Source organism: Urocitellus parryii, chromosome 5, assembly GCF_045843805.1.
Source record: "Urocitellus parryii isolate mUroPar1 chromosome 5, mUroPar1.hap1, whole genome shotgun sequence".
Lineage (NCBI taxonomy): Eukaryota > Metazoa > Chordata > Mammalia > Rodentia > Sciuridae > Urocitellus > Urocitellus parryii.
The window spans coordinates 25,713,029-25,729,521 of NC_135535.1; the positions used below are offsets into that span (position 1 = coordinate 25,713,029).

The 16,493-nt window shown below is 47.2% G+C and overlaps 1 protein-coding gene across 2 annotated transcripts in view; it reads right to left on the reverse strand.

The window, feature by feature from the left end:
• The window catches only part of Plxnc1 (plexin C1), a 146,552-nt gene that overhangs the window by 21,557 nt on the left and 108,502 nt on the right, over positions 1-16,493 (reverse strand). For both annotated transcript variants that reach the window (XM_026397059.2, XM_077798584.1), the window contains 2 exons: positions 5,122-5,299; positions 2,229-2,332 (listed from right to left, as the gene is read on the reverse strand). In XM_026397059.2, the coding sequence (XP_026252844.1) occupies positions 2,229-2,332; positions 5,122-5,299 (282 nt within the window). The remainder of the gene's footprint in view (positions 1-2,228; positions 2,333-5,121; positions 5,300-16,493) is intronic.

Below are 16,493 nucleotides of genomic sequence, written 5' to 3' on the forward strand. Positions count from 1 at the left end.
ACCCTCCCTCTGCCCACCGATGCCTGTATTCCTGAGTCCAGCCATGCATACTATTAGATAGCTGCATGGGAGCGGGGCAAGGTGGCCCCTGTCTTTAATCCCAGTAACTTGGGAGGCTGAGGCAGGAGGATTGCAAGTTTGAGGTCAGCCTGGGCAATTTAGTAAGATCCCATTTCAAAATAAAAACATAAATAGCTCTGGGCACACAGCTCAGTGATAGAGTGCTTGCCTACAGTGTTTGAAATCCCAGATTCAATGCCTAGTTCTAAAAAGATAGATAAATATATAAAGCTTTCTGGGGAGTCTTACAAAACCCCAAAGCTAATGACTGCTCTTGGAAAGATGACTCCAAGGCCAGGAAACCCAGGCTGCAGAGGACTGAGCTCAGGAGCAGGCTGTGATTCTGCAGCTTCCTCTGTGAGGTCTTCTCCAGCAAAGCCAGGAGGGCAGTACTGGCTCAGGTGTCACCATGGCAACCATTTCCAAACTGAGTCTGAGACCTGCTCAGCCATAGAGCCCAAGGATGGGTGTTCTCTCTTCCTGGCTGCCGTCCAGAAACCTTGGCTCTAGAATAGTCTCAGCTTCTGGCTGGCTGAGGGCAGAGCTCAAAGGCCTGCCTAGCGTGGGCCCATCTCCCTGGGATTTCTGAGCCGTGAAACACAGCTCTAAGCTATCTGTGGAAAAGCACCTGCTACTCCTGAGTGTCAGCCTCGACCCCTCCCTGACTTCATCTCCCTGCCAGGTGGCTTGTAGCATCCATCTCCTGAGCCCCTCAGAATCCATTCCCCAGGGCATCTCCACGGCACTGCATTACTGTGGACAGCCCCATCCCTTATCTGAAATTCTGCCACAGCTTCCAGCGGGGCTCCCTATTTCCAGCTTTGCAGCTCTTCTGTGCACACCCCATGCCCACCACAATCACTTTCTGAAACACAAGTCTCCCCTGCTAAAGGCCCTCTCCTGCGATCTGCTGTCCTTGGGTAAAATGCAAACTCCTAAGAGGCTGAACAGGCCTGAAGGATCTGCATTTCCCCTTCTTAGCACCCCCTCCGACTTCTCTGGCCTTTCTCTGGAGAAGAAGTTACTGGCTAAATAACAGGCCTGAGCCTCAGTGTACCTATCTATAAGCAATGGAACCGACCTCATAGGACTGCCGTAAGATGGAATGAGCCGAAATAAAGGTTAACGTTGAAGTCAGCACCTGGTCCAGAATAAGCACTCCCTAAGCCCCGATATTATCAGCTCTTACTGCCACCCAGAACCCTCCTACCATTTCGACCAGTCCAAAGTTGTCTCTTGAATACACACGCGTCCCTTGTCTGCTGGATGTGCTGGCACCTTATCTCAGTGTGACCTGGTCTTCGCGCCTCTCCTGTCCATTCCCAGCTCTTAGCACATAACAGACACTCAACAAAGACGTGGCTAATGCTGCTGAACAAATCCCAGTGTCCAGTGTGTTCAGGAACTTTCCCTGCCTCCTTGCCATGCACAGGCTTCTCTGGCACTCACGTCTTGGGAGAGTCACGTACTCCCTCAGCCTTCACCCAGCAGAATGGTCAAGGGCTAAAGGAAGTACCACTGCATATTGCAAACACACAGAAAGTTTGAGAACTTCTTTAGAATGAGGGCCAGATACAAAAGGATTCAAGGTCTGCTGTGAACACCATGGAGTGAGGTGAGGTCTGGGGCTTTCACAGGCTCTGTTGGCATCAATACACTTGGCATGTGGCCGTCACGTGTGTGTGACAGCTATCCTCTGGCTTTCCTAGGAACACACTTTGCAAGGCCAGACCATCTCATCAGGCCAGAACTTCCCATCTAAACTGCAGGATGGAGTGATCAGGCAGCATGAAAACAGAAGACCTCCAAGTGTACCACAAGGGACAGCAATTCCTGGGCTCCTCTGAATCAGCAACCAAGGAAAACTTCTGTCCCAGAAACCAGCAATCTGACAACTATTCCAGAAAGTAAGTGGGAGTCCTGGTTGTTTTTTTTTTTTTTTTTTTTTTTTTAAGATTGATGTGATTTTTTAAAATACCTTTATTTTATTTACTTATTTTTATGTGGTGCTGAGGATCGAAAACCCAGCGCCTAGGCGAGTGCTCTACTGCTAAACCACAGCCTCAGCCCCTTCTTTTTATTTTTTGAAGAATTTACCTGGTACTGGAGGTCATCCAATTCAGCTGGGTTAAGAAGAAGTAAATGTCGAGGTCAAGTCTCATTCTTACCTCATAGTGGCCAATGGTATTCAGCTTGGTTATTCCATCTTCAAGAATCACAGAGGAACTGTCAATATCCAGAAGTTCTTTTTGTCGTGTGCCCACTTGAAGCTCTGAAAAAGGAAAGGGGGGAGTCATTTTGTTCCATTTTAAAATCACGATGAAAAACTTAAATGTGGTGCTGGGGTTGTGGCTCAGTGGTAGAGCACTTGCCCTGCGTGCATGAGGCACTGGGTTGGATCCACAGCACCACATAAAAATAAACATATAAAATACAGGTATTATGTCCATCTACAACTAAAAAAAATTAATAAAAAAATGTAAATGCTCTCCTGCTGCTATTTTCACACGTATATTTCAAAAATAAAATTTGAATGAAGTGGTAAAGCTTTGAAGATGTGGAGACGCATCAGCCAGACTGGCAGCCTGAGCTTTGTTTTGTTTCTGGTTTGTGTTCAGGGCTCTGACATTTCAGTCTGCTTCTCCCCGAAGCTTTCACGCTGAGGCCAAGCCTGGAAGTAAAGCCACTGAAGACACAACCAGGCATCCTCCAAGGGTCTAAGTGCTTCAGAGAATTTCCAATATTCACACACATATGAACACATTTTCACCAACAAAGGTGCAATATGAACTCTCTACAGGTTCTTGCAGGGGAGGTGCTGTGCAGCCACCAGTAAAACAGGGTGCAAACTTCCCGCAGGGTGACCAGCTTGTGCCCGAACGTCAGAATGTGGCTACTAATGTGTTGTTGTTGTTTTTTAAAAATTTCCTGAACCTGCAGTGTTTGAATTATTATGTTAACATCAATTTAACTTCCACATTTAAATATTAGGAGATTAAACAAAAAAAATGTGGACTCCTGATTTCTCCTTTTAAAAATCAGGGACTGCTAGGCATGGTGGCACATGCCTACAATCCCAGGGCAGAAGGATCTCAAGTTCAAGGACAGCAAACTAATGAGAGACTCTCAGCAACTTAGTGAGACTCTGTTTCAAAATTTTTAAAAAAAGAACTGGGGAGGTAATTCAGTGGTAAGCACCCCTGGGTTAAATCCCCAGTCCCCCCCACACCAAAAAAAAAAAAAAAAAAACAAACCCTGGTGCTCAGGAGGAGCCAACAGCTCCTATTGTCCAGGGGCTGCTGGAACTGAAGGGACACTGAAGGGATAGAGAAAAGGGATTGAGGGAGAGAGCTACATGACACCTGGAGGTGCAACTCAGTGATACAACTTGCCTGGCACATGTGAGGCCCTGGGTTTAATCCCCAGCACTGAAGAAAAAATTAATTTTTTTAAAAAAATCAGGTAACAATCAGGTAACACTGACCCTGCAGCCTGCATGGCAACCCCTGGCTGAAGCCAAGTGGCTCTCTCTTAGATGGCAAGTCCTTTCCCAAGTCAGACCCCACTATTTCCTACTGCGCTGGGTGTGACATTCCTGTTTACATACTTCCTGCCTCTTTGGGCATCTCTCTCTGAGCCTCTACTGAAAGAGGTCTGAGCATCCCAGAAAGGACTGGGTTTCAGTACAATATATGGCTGATTTCTAAGGCTTTGCCTCAGTTTCCTGAGACCATCCTTGGAGGTAGTTTGGAAGAGCAGCAGGCATGCAGAAGTGCGACATGGCCTCTAGGCTGTGTCCCCGCTTATCAGCATACAATGTAATGCCACTAGCTTGTTTTTGCCCCTGCCTTCCTACTTTAGGAGGTAAGGGGATGCCTGGTTGAAAAAAAAAAATCCAGGCAAAGTGGGAAGACAACACCGTCACTACCACGGGGCAGTCCTGAGGCTGTTTTCCCTGTGGTTGTTGGGCTGGGTGTGCCCATGTCCTAAGTGGTCAGAGCCACACATTTGCAAGACACATATTCAAAAGTGAGGGAGCTGATGGTCTGATTAGGCCGTGGTTTCCTGGCTGGGGCTCCCCTTTTACCCAGTCTGTAAGCAAGTAAGTTGAGACTGTCTTTGAGCTGCCCAGCAGTCTATCCAATGGAAGGAAAAAGAAAAGCAGTAGAGAAAGGTGGCCCAACACCCTGCTTTCTTTGAAGCAGGTTGAGCAGTCACTGCACATTTGCAGGGTCTCCCAGAGACTTCCCAGACCCCGCCTCAAGGCTCTTCTCTAGCAGGTTTGATTGGAGGGGGAAGATTTTAATTGCCTGCTTAGTCGAGGCCTACAATTGCACGTGGAGGGGAGATGAACCTTGTTACGCTGTCTGTCACTGCCACGATTTTGCTGCTTTCCTGTCCCATTATCTGCTCTACAACCCCCCAGCGATCTCCCAGGAGGCCTGCGCAAAGCTCAACTCTTAAAATGTTGATGAACATTTGAGGGGAGCGGAGCCCTGTTAGCCTGCTCACGCATATGCTCTCCTTTGCAGTATACCAGAGAGCCCGCAAATGAATTCATAGCAGATGCTGCTGTGGGTTGGGGGAGGATGGAGAAGATACTTAATGCAGCCTGCGATTAGCACAGAGAGGAAGATGACCTTTCCGGCATGCTGGAGTTAACACTCAGCGGCTGAGACACCCACTAATGACATGCTCCGTATCACAACAAACAAATCAAATGCCAATGTGAAATGCAACACACACGGAGGGCACGGGGTTTACACCTCTTTGTACATCCTGATGCAAGGTGGTTCCATTTGGTCTCAGGGTCAGCAATCTCATGAATCTGATTTACAAACACAATATTTAAAAAAACAGCATCTCAGAAGGATTCTGCTGGCTAGGCAGAGTCACAATGCTGGTGAAAGAGTAAAGTAGTCCCCTGGCCCCCCAGACATGCCCTCTGGGGACAAACTGGCCACATAAGCTTTGCCAAACAGAAGCTACAGGGCAGGAAGAGAGCAAAGGCAAGGCGGGCACTCATCAGGGGATCAGGGCAGAGTTCCCACAGCACCTTACCAAGACCAATCTCGTTGAGCTGGAGTCCATAAGGAGAGCCGTTTTTGCTCAAGAACGCTTGGAAAATCTTTTCTTTGGCTTGGCCTATGGTATCACAGTCAAGGACGTTGACTGAAATATTCCGACAGACATCTGCACTCTCGTTTTCTGGGATTTTTTCAAAGACGACATTTAATGCCTGCAAGAATACAAACAGGTTTCCAAGTCTATTAGATAATTGCGATCTGAAAGGCATTCATAAAAGACACAAGCTTCAGCGAGCCCTACTAATACCTCCGACAGCACATTAGCAAACACCGTAGCGCATTATACTACTTTAATCTTTTCTCCATAATCCATTCTTTTCAGGGATAATGGAAAGGAAAACAGAAAGTTAAAACTCTCATTATAGAGCAAGCATTGAATAAATAGATCTGGGAGGAAAAAATACATACACATAAATATTCCAAAAATGGCGATTTCTAATTTCATCCTCAAAAAAAAAAAAAAATTGGAAAGTTTCCACAGTAAATGAGGGCAGACTGGTGATTATCTTTTTTATTAACAAGAACCACAGAGTCCCACAAGTAAAGTTCCGGGTGACAGGAAAGGTTACGAGGTCCCCGTATTGATCACACCAAAGAGGTCAATTCTTAATATGCATCATTAATTATGGTAGCATTCATCTCCCCTCCACTTCAACACCTTCAGTCAGACGTGTCTGAGCCCTCATTAAAATACTGAGATTCCCCACCCTGTACTATTATTCCTGCATTAATTACATTTCAGTGCCATTACTTTGTCATTTAATTCTCCCAGTGCAGCGAAACCTCAAAATCAGACTAATGGGGGAAGGAAGGCTTGTGTGTGGGAACAGAATGGAGGGCTGTCTCACAAGGCATCTGAAAGCAAGTTCAGGTTGACTTTGGTGAACGGGATCCAGGGGAGGGCCAGGATCTGCGTCAGTAGCGTGACACAGTTTAGGTTCCCGGGCACCTAGGTGATCCTGGAGGCAGAGGGTACAAAATGCACAATTATTTCATGGATTTGGGCCCGGGTTAATGAAGGACTGTAAAACCATCCAATAATGGGAATGGGAAGAAATTACAGGGCACGAGGATCCTTGGGATCACCTCAACTTTGAAGTGCATATAATAATAGTTCCTGCCCCTTGAGCGCTGTTAGGAGATTAAGTGAAAGGATGTATTCTGGAGCTGCTGGGAAGGAGGACAACTGCAGCAGTGACTTATCAAGTCGATTCCATGGTCTGCTGTCCTTGTCACAGTGTGCCCTCATTGGGAAACAGAGGCTCCCTCCACACTGACCAGCAGGACTCGAACTACATGCTCAGGTCTCTGTCATGGTGAGGAGGAAGGTGCCAGCCATTTATCCCTGACTTCAGTTTCCGCCCACCCCTCACCAGCTGGGTAACCCTCTGTAGTTCGGCTTCTCAGCTGTAAAGTGGGAATAACTGTGACAATGAACCCACCGAGCCACATAGCATTTAAAACTGTAACTGGTGACAGGTGACTGGCACTGGGAGATGCGACCTGCAGACCACCCATGTGGACAGGAGGCCTCTGGACCTGGGGTAGCTCTTGGCTGGGCAAGTTGTGTTCCTGGAGCCAGTCACTTGGCTCCTCTGCCCCTCACGATGGGGGCAGGGCACAATAGCTCTGAGGCCACCAATTCCATCACGGAGGCCTCTTCCCTAGAGACAGATTCACCTCCAGAAGGTGCCGCCTCTACGACCAATCTCCTGGTGGGATAGGATTGCAACACAGGAACAACCGGGGAGCAGACGTGCCCCTGAGAACCACCAGCATGGCAGAGGCCTCACGGCCCCGTCAGTGGTCCTGAAGTCACATCTCCCAGCTGCTCGTCACCAGACACGCGTCTGAGTGCTCCGTGGTTCATTCTGCCCAGTGTCACGGGACCCCGAGGAGTCAGTAACCATGGTGAAGCCAATTCTCAGGGGCTTACAAGGATGAAGAGGGAGAAGGCAAATCCTCCAGATATCAGGCTCTCACCAGTCACGGGATCTGACACTGCTTGACCTTGGACTTCTCAGCCTCCCGAAAGGTGAAAAGCACATTTCTGATGTTTCTGAGCCACCCTGTTTGTGGTGCTTTGTTATAACTGCCCCAAAGGACTAGACAGGTGATTTAAAAACCTGCCCCGACCATCCTGTTTATAAGAATACAAGAGGAAACCTGGGTCCAGTTCTGGCCCAGGGACGAAGGCTCAGTGTGAGCAGACCCTGACCTCCCGGTCGACTCAGTCTGGGCCAGGCAGGTCTCCACACTTGGGCAGAGGGGCTCTGGCCGGCTCTCAGAGAACATACTTTCTGGGTCAGCCACAGACCAGCAAAGGGTTCACTGCTTCTCAGTTCACAAACAAAACTCTAGACGGGGAGAAGCTGGGCAAGACTTCTGGAGCAGACTGTCCAGAAGCATCTAATGAGGTGAAGCCTCACATCCACATCCTGTCCCTCATCTCCCCCCTCCCCCCCTTTTTTTAAACAATATTTATTGTGGCCAAAACCTCTGCCAAATACATTTCAAGACATACATTTTCCTTTTCCTTTCTTTCTTTCTTCTTTTGGTGCTGGGAGCAAACCCAGAGCCTTGAGCATGCTAAGGTTGCCTTCCATCTCTGAGCTACGCCCCAGGGCAAACCTCTTTGAATCCTCCCAGCATCCTAGCAAGGATTCCTCATTTGAGAGTGAGAAAAGCCAGGCCCAGAAGGACTAAGTAACTTGCTCCAGGAAACCCAGTAAGTGACAGAGCCAGGAAGCAATCCTGATGTGCCTAACTATAGAGTTGGTGCCACCATCCTACCCTGGGCTACGGTGTTGACCCTTCTTGCACCCTGGCCCTTGCTCCTCTGGGGCCCAACAACTGCCTGGGAACCCTCCCGTCTGAGACCTGGCCGTGGGCAGCGTGCTCGGCTGGAGTCCTACATACATGGTTGCAGAATGCACATAAGCACCAGGCCTGAGGCTGTGTCCACACCGACCTGGCATCTCCATCAGGGGTATCCCAGGGTGGTAGTGAGCGCTCATCCACAGGGGCTTCCAAGATAGAGATGAATGGAAGCACCTTTTAATCAGAGCCCTACGATCCTGATCCCGGCTCAGGTAATAGTTTTATAGGTATTTGCGAAATAACAATCTGTTACTACCTAACGGGCTCTGTTGTCTTTAACAAAAACACCTCTTTATAGGCAATAAATGTTCTTAAAAACATAACCGTGAGGGGAAAAAAATTCCTAACTGAATGTAAAATAATGTAAATCTCCCACTGCCTCCACAGCTAGATGGGTGGAAAAGAGGTAAAATGGCATTTTAGAGAGTCCACAGGGAATTCTGAGAGCAAAGCCAGACACAAATTGATTTGTATTCATTTTTATGCTGCTGACACTTACTGCTCAAACAGCAGTTTCCTAAAATGTGCATTTGGGGGCTCTCAGGTCACTGAGCCTCCACCTGCAGCTGGGAAAACCCACCCTGGGCCTTCCTTCAATGGCGGGGGGGGGGGGGGGGGGCGGCCTTCAGCCTCTGGGCCCCTAGGGAGCACTTCCCAGTGGGAGCGCCTCCTCCAGCTCCTCCCCCATCAAACCCACTGGCCTGGAACCTTCTCCCAGTCCCTGGTGTCAGGTTTGCAGGCCCTTGAGACCTTAAAGCACAGGTTTCAAGGGCCTGCTCTGGGACCATTCACGATAGGTTTGGGAGGCAGCTAGGAGACAATACTCAGCCACCAGGCGCCTCTAGCAGCTGAGTAAATCAGGCAGGGCGGGAGGGCTGGCCGAGCACCTACCTCCACAGCCACAGCCCATTCTCTGCTCCCTCCCAGCCCCTGGAGAGTAGGCAAGCCACCAACTTCTCTACTCTTAAAATTCTCATCGTTCTTATCTGGAAGGAGTGATAGGATCAATAAATAATGACAGTGGTGAATGTGATCATTACACACCTGTGATCCCAGCAACTCGGGAGGCTGAGACAGGAGGATCACAAATTCAAAGCCAGCCTCAGCCACTTAGTGAGGCCCTAAGCAACTTAGCAAGAACCTATCTCAAAATAAAATATAAAAAGAGGGCTGCGGAGCTGGGGTTGTGGCTCAGTGGCAGATTGCTCACCTCGCACGTGCGAGACCTCAGCACCACATAAAAATAAATAAATAAAATAAAGGTGGTCCAACTACAACTAAAAAATAAATATTAAAAAAAAAAAAAAGAGAGGGCTGGGGAGCTGGGGTTGTGGCTCACTGGTAGAGCATTTGCCTAGCATGTGTGAGGCACTGGGTTTAATCCTCAGCACCACATAAAAAATAAATTAATTAAACAAAGATATTGTGCCCATCTACAACTAGAATTTGTAAAAAAATTAAAAAAATTTTTTTTAAATAAAAAGGGCTGGGGTTGTGGCTCAATGGTTAAGCACCCCCAGGGTTCAGTCCATAGTACCAAAAATAATGATAATTAATAATAATACTGATAGTGGTGACTGCAAACGAAGGAGTGCTTGGTGTGTGCTGAGCACTGTTTAAGACATGGAGTGTGTGTATGTTAGTATGTATTAATAAACCTCAGGACAATCTTGAGATGGACTCAGCTATTATTCTCATTTTGCAGGCGACAGACCCATGCACAGAGAGGTTAAATAAATTGCACAAGGTCCCCCAGCAAGAGAACCAGGAACTGGAGCTCCGTGTTCTTAAATAAACACCTGGTGATTCTGCCTTTCAAAATACCAGAAGGTTTTATGAAAGTAAGTGTGGTGCAAATCTACAGGGTGGTGACTCATGTTTAATACCCATCAAGGGCTTAAGTGCTCTAAAATGTACACTGGCCTTTTCCCCAGGAAGGTGCCACTCTACTGAGAGAAGCTGCTCTGGGTCTCCCTACTTCCTCTGCATGAAAGTATCAGCAAAGCTGAGGTGACACAAAGGTTGACTGTCAACCAACAGGCATGGCTCCTCCTCTGCTAATAAAAGCCCGGTATCCACAGCTGGGGCCCCAGCTAGACCAGGAAGCCATAGTGTCCACTCCCCTTTCTCCTCCACCAGCAAAACTGGTCATGTGTCCAAGTTCCTCAGCCAACAACAGGTAAAAGGAAAAGTTTTCTACTCAAACAAAAGGGATGAGTAGTGCTCAGGGCTATGGCAGCCATCTTGTGAGCAGGAGGGCAGGCTCAAGAGGAAGGGCAGAGACAGTGGCCCAGAGTGTTGGTGTGATGCCTGAGGCAGCGTGTGGACCGGCCTTGAGCAGCAGACTGTCTGAGCATAGCCCCGCATCCTTACTATTTCAGGCGTCATTTGACCTATTTTCTCTCACAGCTGAATGTCCCCAAACCAACAGCACTCACTTTGTCCATGCTGAGGTTGACAACTTCATTCACACACACCTACTTATTTTGCACCTATTGTGTGCAGGGCATGACAGCAGGAAGCTGAGTCTGGCACTCTTCCTGCCTGGTGAGTCCTAATGGATGAGAACGAGAGGTGGATACAACCGATCCTGCCAGGGAGACCGTGGGAGGGATGGAGGGGGGGGGGAGGTTCAGGGGTTCTGATGAGACAGGGCAAAGGACAGGTAGCTGATTATCAAAGGAAAGGAAATGGGTAGATAGCACGTCCCCATCAACCAGTTGCTAACACCTGGGGCGGGGGGGAATTACACTTTCCAACCCAAGAAAACACCCCTTGGGGCTACAAAGGAAACCCAAAATCTATAAAGGGGCAGGACACACCCACTCCCATGGGCACCAGCTAAAAGGGCCCATCCTCTCTGGAGAAATCTCTCTCTCTCTCTCTCTCTCCCCTCCCCTCTTCTGTCTCTTAAATCAAATTCACTTTCTACCCTTGCCTTGGTTCTGCTGGGTGTTTAATCTTCAACACTGCGGAACAAGGACACCATCCTGTTTTTCAAGATTGGTATCGTGGAGAGCTATCACCTCCAGCTTGGAGCAGGTGTTCCAGGGGACAGAACTTGGGAAGGCTAAGGAAGAGGGATTGGGATTGGGTCTTCAGAACCTCTCCAGAAGGAGGCGTCTGGACATGGAGACCCCTGGCTATCAGCTTCCATCTCTAACTTGGGCTACCAGGTCAGGAAGCCTAGAGAAAGAATCCCACTCCTTTGGGGTGGAAGGGAGGGCCAGGCTTGCTGTCCCCAAACCACCACCTGCCATCTGAGGGAGAAGTCCTACTGAGGCAAAAATAAGGGAGAAGGGGAGAACACTGCTCCGTATTTCTGGTAATAACAGCCGACACTTGTCGAACACTCATCACACACTGGGAAGGAATCTGCTGACTTCTTGTACCTCACAACTTTATGAAGTGGGTACTATTATTAGCTCATTTAACAGATGGAGAAACTGAGACACAGTGAGGTCTAGAAACTTGTTCAAGGTCATAGAGCTGGTGGGGGGCACAAGGAAGACATGTCCAGACTCTCAGCTGCAAAGATGGAAGGCCAGTCAAGGTGCCCACCTTCTCTGGGCAGCAGAACCCTGCCAGAGGTTCTCAGTCGGTGCTACCAGAGGAGACAGGCTGGACGCCTGGGAGAGGAGGCTGGACCCCCTGTGGTTCAGGTGACACCCATGGACAATTTTGCAGAATGCATGATCGTTTCCTGTCTCTGCTGCTGTCTGTGGCCATGTGACCAAGTCCTGGCCAATGACAATACGTGGATGTGTTCTGTGGCAGCTCATGGGAAACTTCCCTAAAAGACAGCTGGTGACCGTCTGTCCCCTTTTCTCAGCTGTGCTTAGGTCCTGCTGTGGCAATGTGGAAGGAGGCTGGGAAGCAGGTGCCTTGGACCACGAGGCAAATTGGTTCACCGAAGTGGGTGGGGCCATGAAGTTATCCAGAACGGGAACCACCACCGAGGACCGCCACCCGCAACCACACGTGTGAGAGAAACCAGCTTCCCTGTGGCTCAAGCCTCAGGCCGCTCACTCTCGGCTCTGTGCAGCTGGACTGCACCCTGTGAGGGACCACGCCAGGCACCCAGGAGTTATTAGAAGGGCAAGGCCATCTGGGAAGTGCTCGGCCAGGGACACTGGAAGGGCCTGGTCCCTCTATAGCACGTCCCAAACCAGCCTCTTCTGGGTACCTGTTCAGGATGATCACTTCTCTTGCCTGTCCACATCTGTCCAGCCAGCCACGATCTGCCACTGGTTGTAAATGCCCAGCCACGGGAGTTACACGTAACATTTTAAATAACACAGACACAGGCATTTAAGAAATGTTTTCCACCACGGTGGAGCAGGCTAATCAATTCCCAGCATCACCCGTCGTCAATAACTAACCAACCAAAAGGAATGCGGAAGGGACACTTCTGCTTGGTGTACCTTACAGGTGACAAGAAAAACAGGCTGGGTGGCTGAACATGTTCTATATATTCTTTCCTGATCTCATAACAGCTATACAGGGTGGGGTTTCATCATTGATTGTTTACTGATGAGAAAACCAACAGAGAGAAACGTAGGTGGTTTCCCCAAGGTCACACAGACATGTGGCCTGTGCCAGATTCAGACCCAGGACTGCAAAACGCCAAGCCCACCCACCTCTTTGGCCCCAGCCCCTGGGCACTTGGACCTATGACCACATGCCTATCTCATGAGTGGTCTCCCCCCATGGTCCCTAATACCTCCCGGCAGTTCTGGGTATTGAGGAAACAGAGAAAATAAGGCTGCAGGGGCCCAGAGGCTGAATCGGAGGCGGAGTGACATTTTCCTGGGGGGAGAATGACCCGGTTGCTTTACTGGTTCTTTTTACCTCATTCTTGGTGAGGAAGGGCAGGGAAACCGATGTGTATTTGCCAGAATGCCTTATAACACCCAGAAAGTAATTGTCAACGAATTTATTACAAACCAGCAACTTCATCGTAAAAGGTCTTAGAGCAATAATTGCTTTCATTAAATAAAACCTATAAAATATATTTCTAATTTCATTCCAGGGCCAAATGAAAGTCAAGAGAAAAAGGTCTGATTCTTATACCAAACTCAGAAAAGTCTCTAAGATTTTCCAAGCTGGCATCAGTGGCCCTGGGACATGCTGGCTATCAACCCCTTAAAAACTGGGTCTACCCAACCCCCCTCCTTACTCAACACTCCTTCTCCTCTCCCCACCAAAGACAGACAGGCCACAACTCCCTGGATCCAAGATTCTGCACCCCCAACATCATAAGTGGGCATGGGGGTGAAAGGGGGCCCTTTTTCATGTCAAAGAAACAAGTTAGAGAAAAACTCCTCACATTAAAGTTTCTCTTACTAATTTTTCTGTTATTTGCAAGCATTATGTACATCCTAGAATGAAGCAGAACTGACTTAGCTCAAAATAATTGATTTTGATATTTTCTGTTTTTTTCTTTGCAGAGAGCTCCATAAGTTTCATTTCCATTGCTGTGTCCCCAGAAGGAAGGCAAAGAGACCAATCCTTTGGGATGGGTGGGATGGAGGATTCTACTTTTTATTATGTCAAGCCCTAGATTAAGGGCCTATGCACTTTCTGAAAAGGGCCAGATAGTTAATATTTAAAGCTTAGAGGCTCATATGGTCTCTGTTGCAACTACTCAACTCTGTCCCTGTAGCAGGAGAGCAGCCATAGATAATAAGGAAATCAATGGGCATGACTGTGTTCCAATAAAACTTTATTTAAGAATCAGGAGACCACATTTGGCCCCAGGCTGTTGTTTGCTGATTCCTGCTATAGATAACAGTATCTTCCAAGGGAAGACTGACTTTCATGCCTAAAAGACAAATCTAGAAAACGCTTTTTACCTCCATCATCATTTGTGATAAAAGTTACCATTCTCTGAATTGTATAAATATAAATAAAGATTCTAATAATGATATAATAGAATCACAATGGAGCCACAGAGAAGAAAATTAAATACTTTTGTACTTAGATAACTAAATTATTTTCTAATTCCAAGATTACAGACGTGAGACGAAAGAATATGGAGAGGAAAGCCATTTAATGCACCCATTTAAAGTTAATTTTTCATTTTCCACGGCTTGCCATCAACTAGGGAATGACTTACCTAACATGATTATAAAAAATGGTTTCACTCTTTGATCAGGAAGCTCAGAACACTAACTATGAAGTTAGTAATGGTTTCAGTATTATTGCAAGTCATAATGGAAATGATATGCAGTATGGTAGAAAGAAAAAGAAAAAAAATCTCAAGAATTGTTAATTAACTTCACTGTTTCTCCACAAATGCTAGGAGTATTAAAAACAAGATTGCTGAAGTGCAAACATCAGGATTTAATGAACAATGGGATGTAATTGAAGTAACAGAGAATGACTTAATCGGGACAGTGGGTTGTTTAATTACGGGGATAATGGATCTTCTGCAAGGACAATCTAAATGGAACAGAAGGAGCTGGAGTGAAGAAGCCCGTAGATGACACTCCTGCTTGAGGTGGCCAGTGCTGTTATATATGAAATATTTCATTAAACATGATTGTCCCAAAATGGTAACCGCTGGGGAAAAAGATAGGATTGGTGTGGGCCGGCATAAACTTTCAATAAATCATAATGGAGGCACTAAGATTTGTGCAGGTGGGTACCTGTGCTTTCTCAAGAATTTCTAATAACCTTTTTTTTTAGAATTTTTTATAACTTTATTTTATTTATATATATATATTTTTTATGTGTTGCTGAGGATCGAACCCAGTGAGTGCCTCACCAATGCTAGGCAAGTGCTCTGCCACTGAGTCCCAGCCCCAGCCCCAAGAATTTCTAATAATCTTAAAGACATTCTTATAGATATGAGAATGAGTGCAATAATATGTTTGTCAGAACCCTGTTTCCCAGGGTGCCAAGATGCTATCTCTCCGGTACAGCAGATTGGCAAGCTCATTTCCTGGGTTTAAGAGTTCAAAAAACCATTGCTCGCTTAACTTTGATTACAAGTCAACCTCCTCTTGCTAATTCAGCACGCCTGCTACGAGTTATTGGTTTTTCTCATCTCCTCTTGAAAGTGAGGCAAATGTCCTTTCTCCCATGTGGGTACATGTTCCTGGAACTGAGATCCTCAAGCTTTTGCTAGCTCCTCCAGAGTTGCATGTGATCTGTAATGAAATCATGCTCGACACAGAGCAGGGGAGGAAGGGCCTGAGAGGCACCACGACAGAATCTAGTGGGCCTATAATTTTGCAGTGGGAGAAAAACAGCAGAGCAACAGGACTTGTTCCTGTTCTCCTTGTCTGAACCTAAATTCCTGGATATTAAAGGAAGACTAGGGTCCTGTGTGCAGACAAGCCTTCCCCAGCTGCTAGCCCTGGGAGCAAGCTGATCTTAGGGTGGTTGGCCTCACTGGGCTTGCCTGGGGCACCCGGATAGCCAGTAGCTCTTGGTATAAGAGGAACAGTGGCTTTATGGCTCTTGGCTCAGACTGAGGAAATTTCGACAGGAGTTTTCCACCTAGGACGTAAGGAACAAAGCATGACTTCCCAGGGCCCATTTGTTAGTATAATGATTTCACGTATAAGAAGTTGGCAGGATGGCTTTATGTTCTAGAAAACACCCCACACCTCAGGGAGAACACATCCTAATCTTAGAGGTGTGAAACCTAACTTTTAGGTTGTTATACGAGATGCTGTGTTTCTGAGCATGTAGGCAAATGGGGGTTCGGGGCTTGTTCTCAAAGGTGTCCCTGCCATGGCACCAGGCTCTGTCATTTCAAGTTGCTCATATGGCTGCTCTCCATTTTTTCTCTGACTTTCCTTTCCTTGAAAGAATCTCTCTGTCTCTCTTTCTCTCTCTCTCTCTCACACACACACACACACACACACACACACACACACACACACACACACACACACAGAGTTTGTTCACCACACCTTGTTTTCAATTACATAAACCACCTCTGGCAAATTTAGCAAAGCAAGACTTTAAAACCGCTGGGTGTATAGCCTGGGAGGGGCGGGGAGAAGTGAAGTGGGAAATGGAAGGGGAGGGAGGAAGGAAGAAAATTAGAAATATGATGGTTCAGGCTGGGGGAACTTGCCTGAAAGGAAATGAAAAACCTTAAATTTTTTATATTGACCTTCTGCTAACGTTTTGTCACCAGAGCTCAGACGGGATCATGTGCCCTCTCTTGGGCTTCTAGTATAATCACCCACCATGAAAGAGACATTGGGACAGATCCAATAAAAGAGATTTAAAGACCATTCTTAAAGGAAAGGCCCCTAGAAACAAGTGGCCCCTCCCCTCTTTTCCAGTCTCAACTAACCACCCGGCAAATCCAAATTTGAAGAGGAAGCAATGTAGATTTAATTTTCCATTCACCTTTTCCCCTGGGGCCGTGAGAGGGAGGAAAAAAAAAGTTTTTTTTTGTTTTTAAGAGTCAACATGAATTTCTTCAACATCAAGTAACGTTTT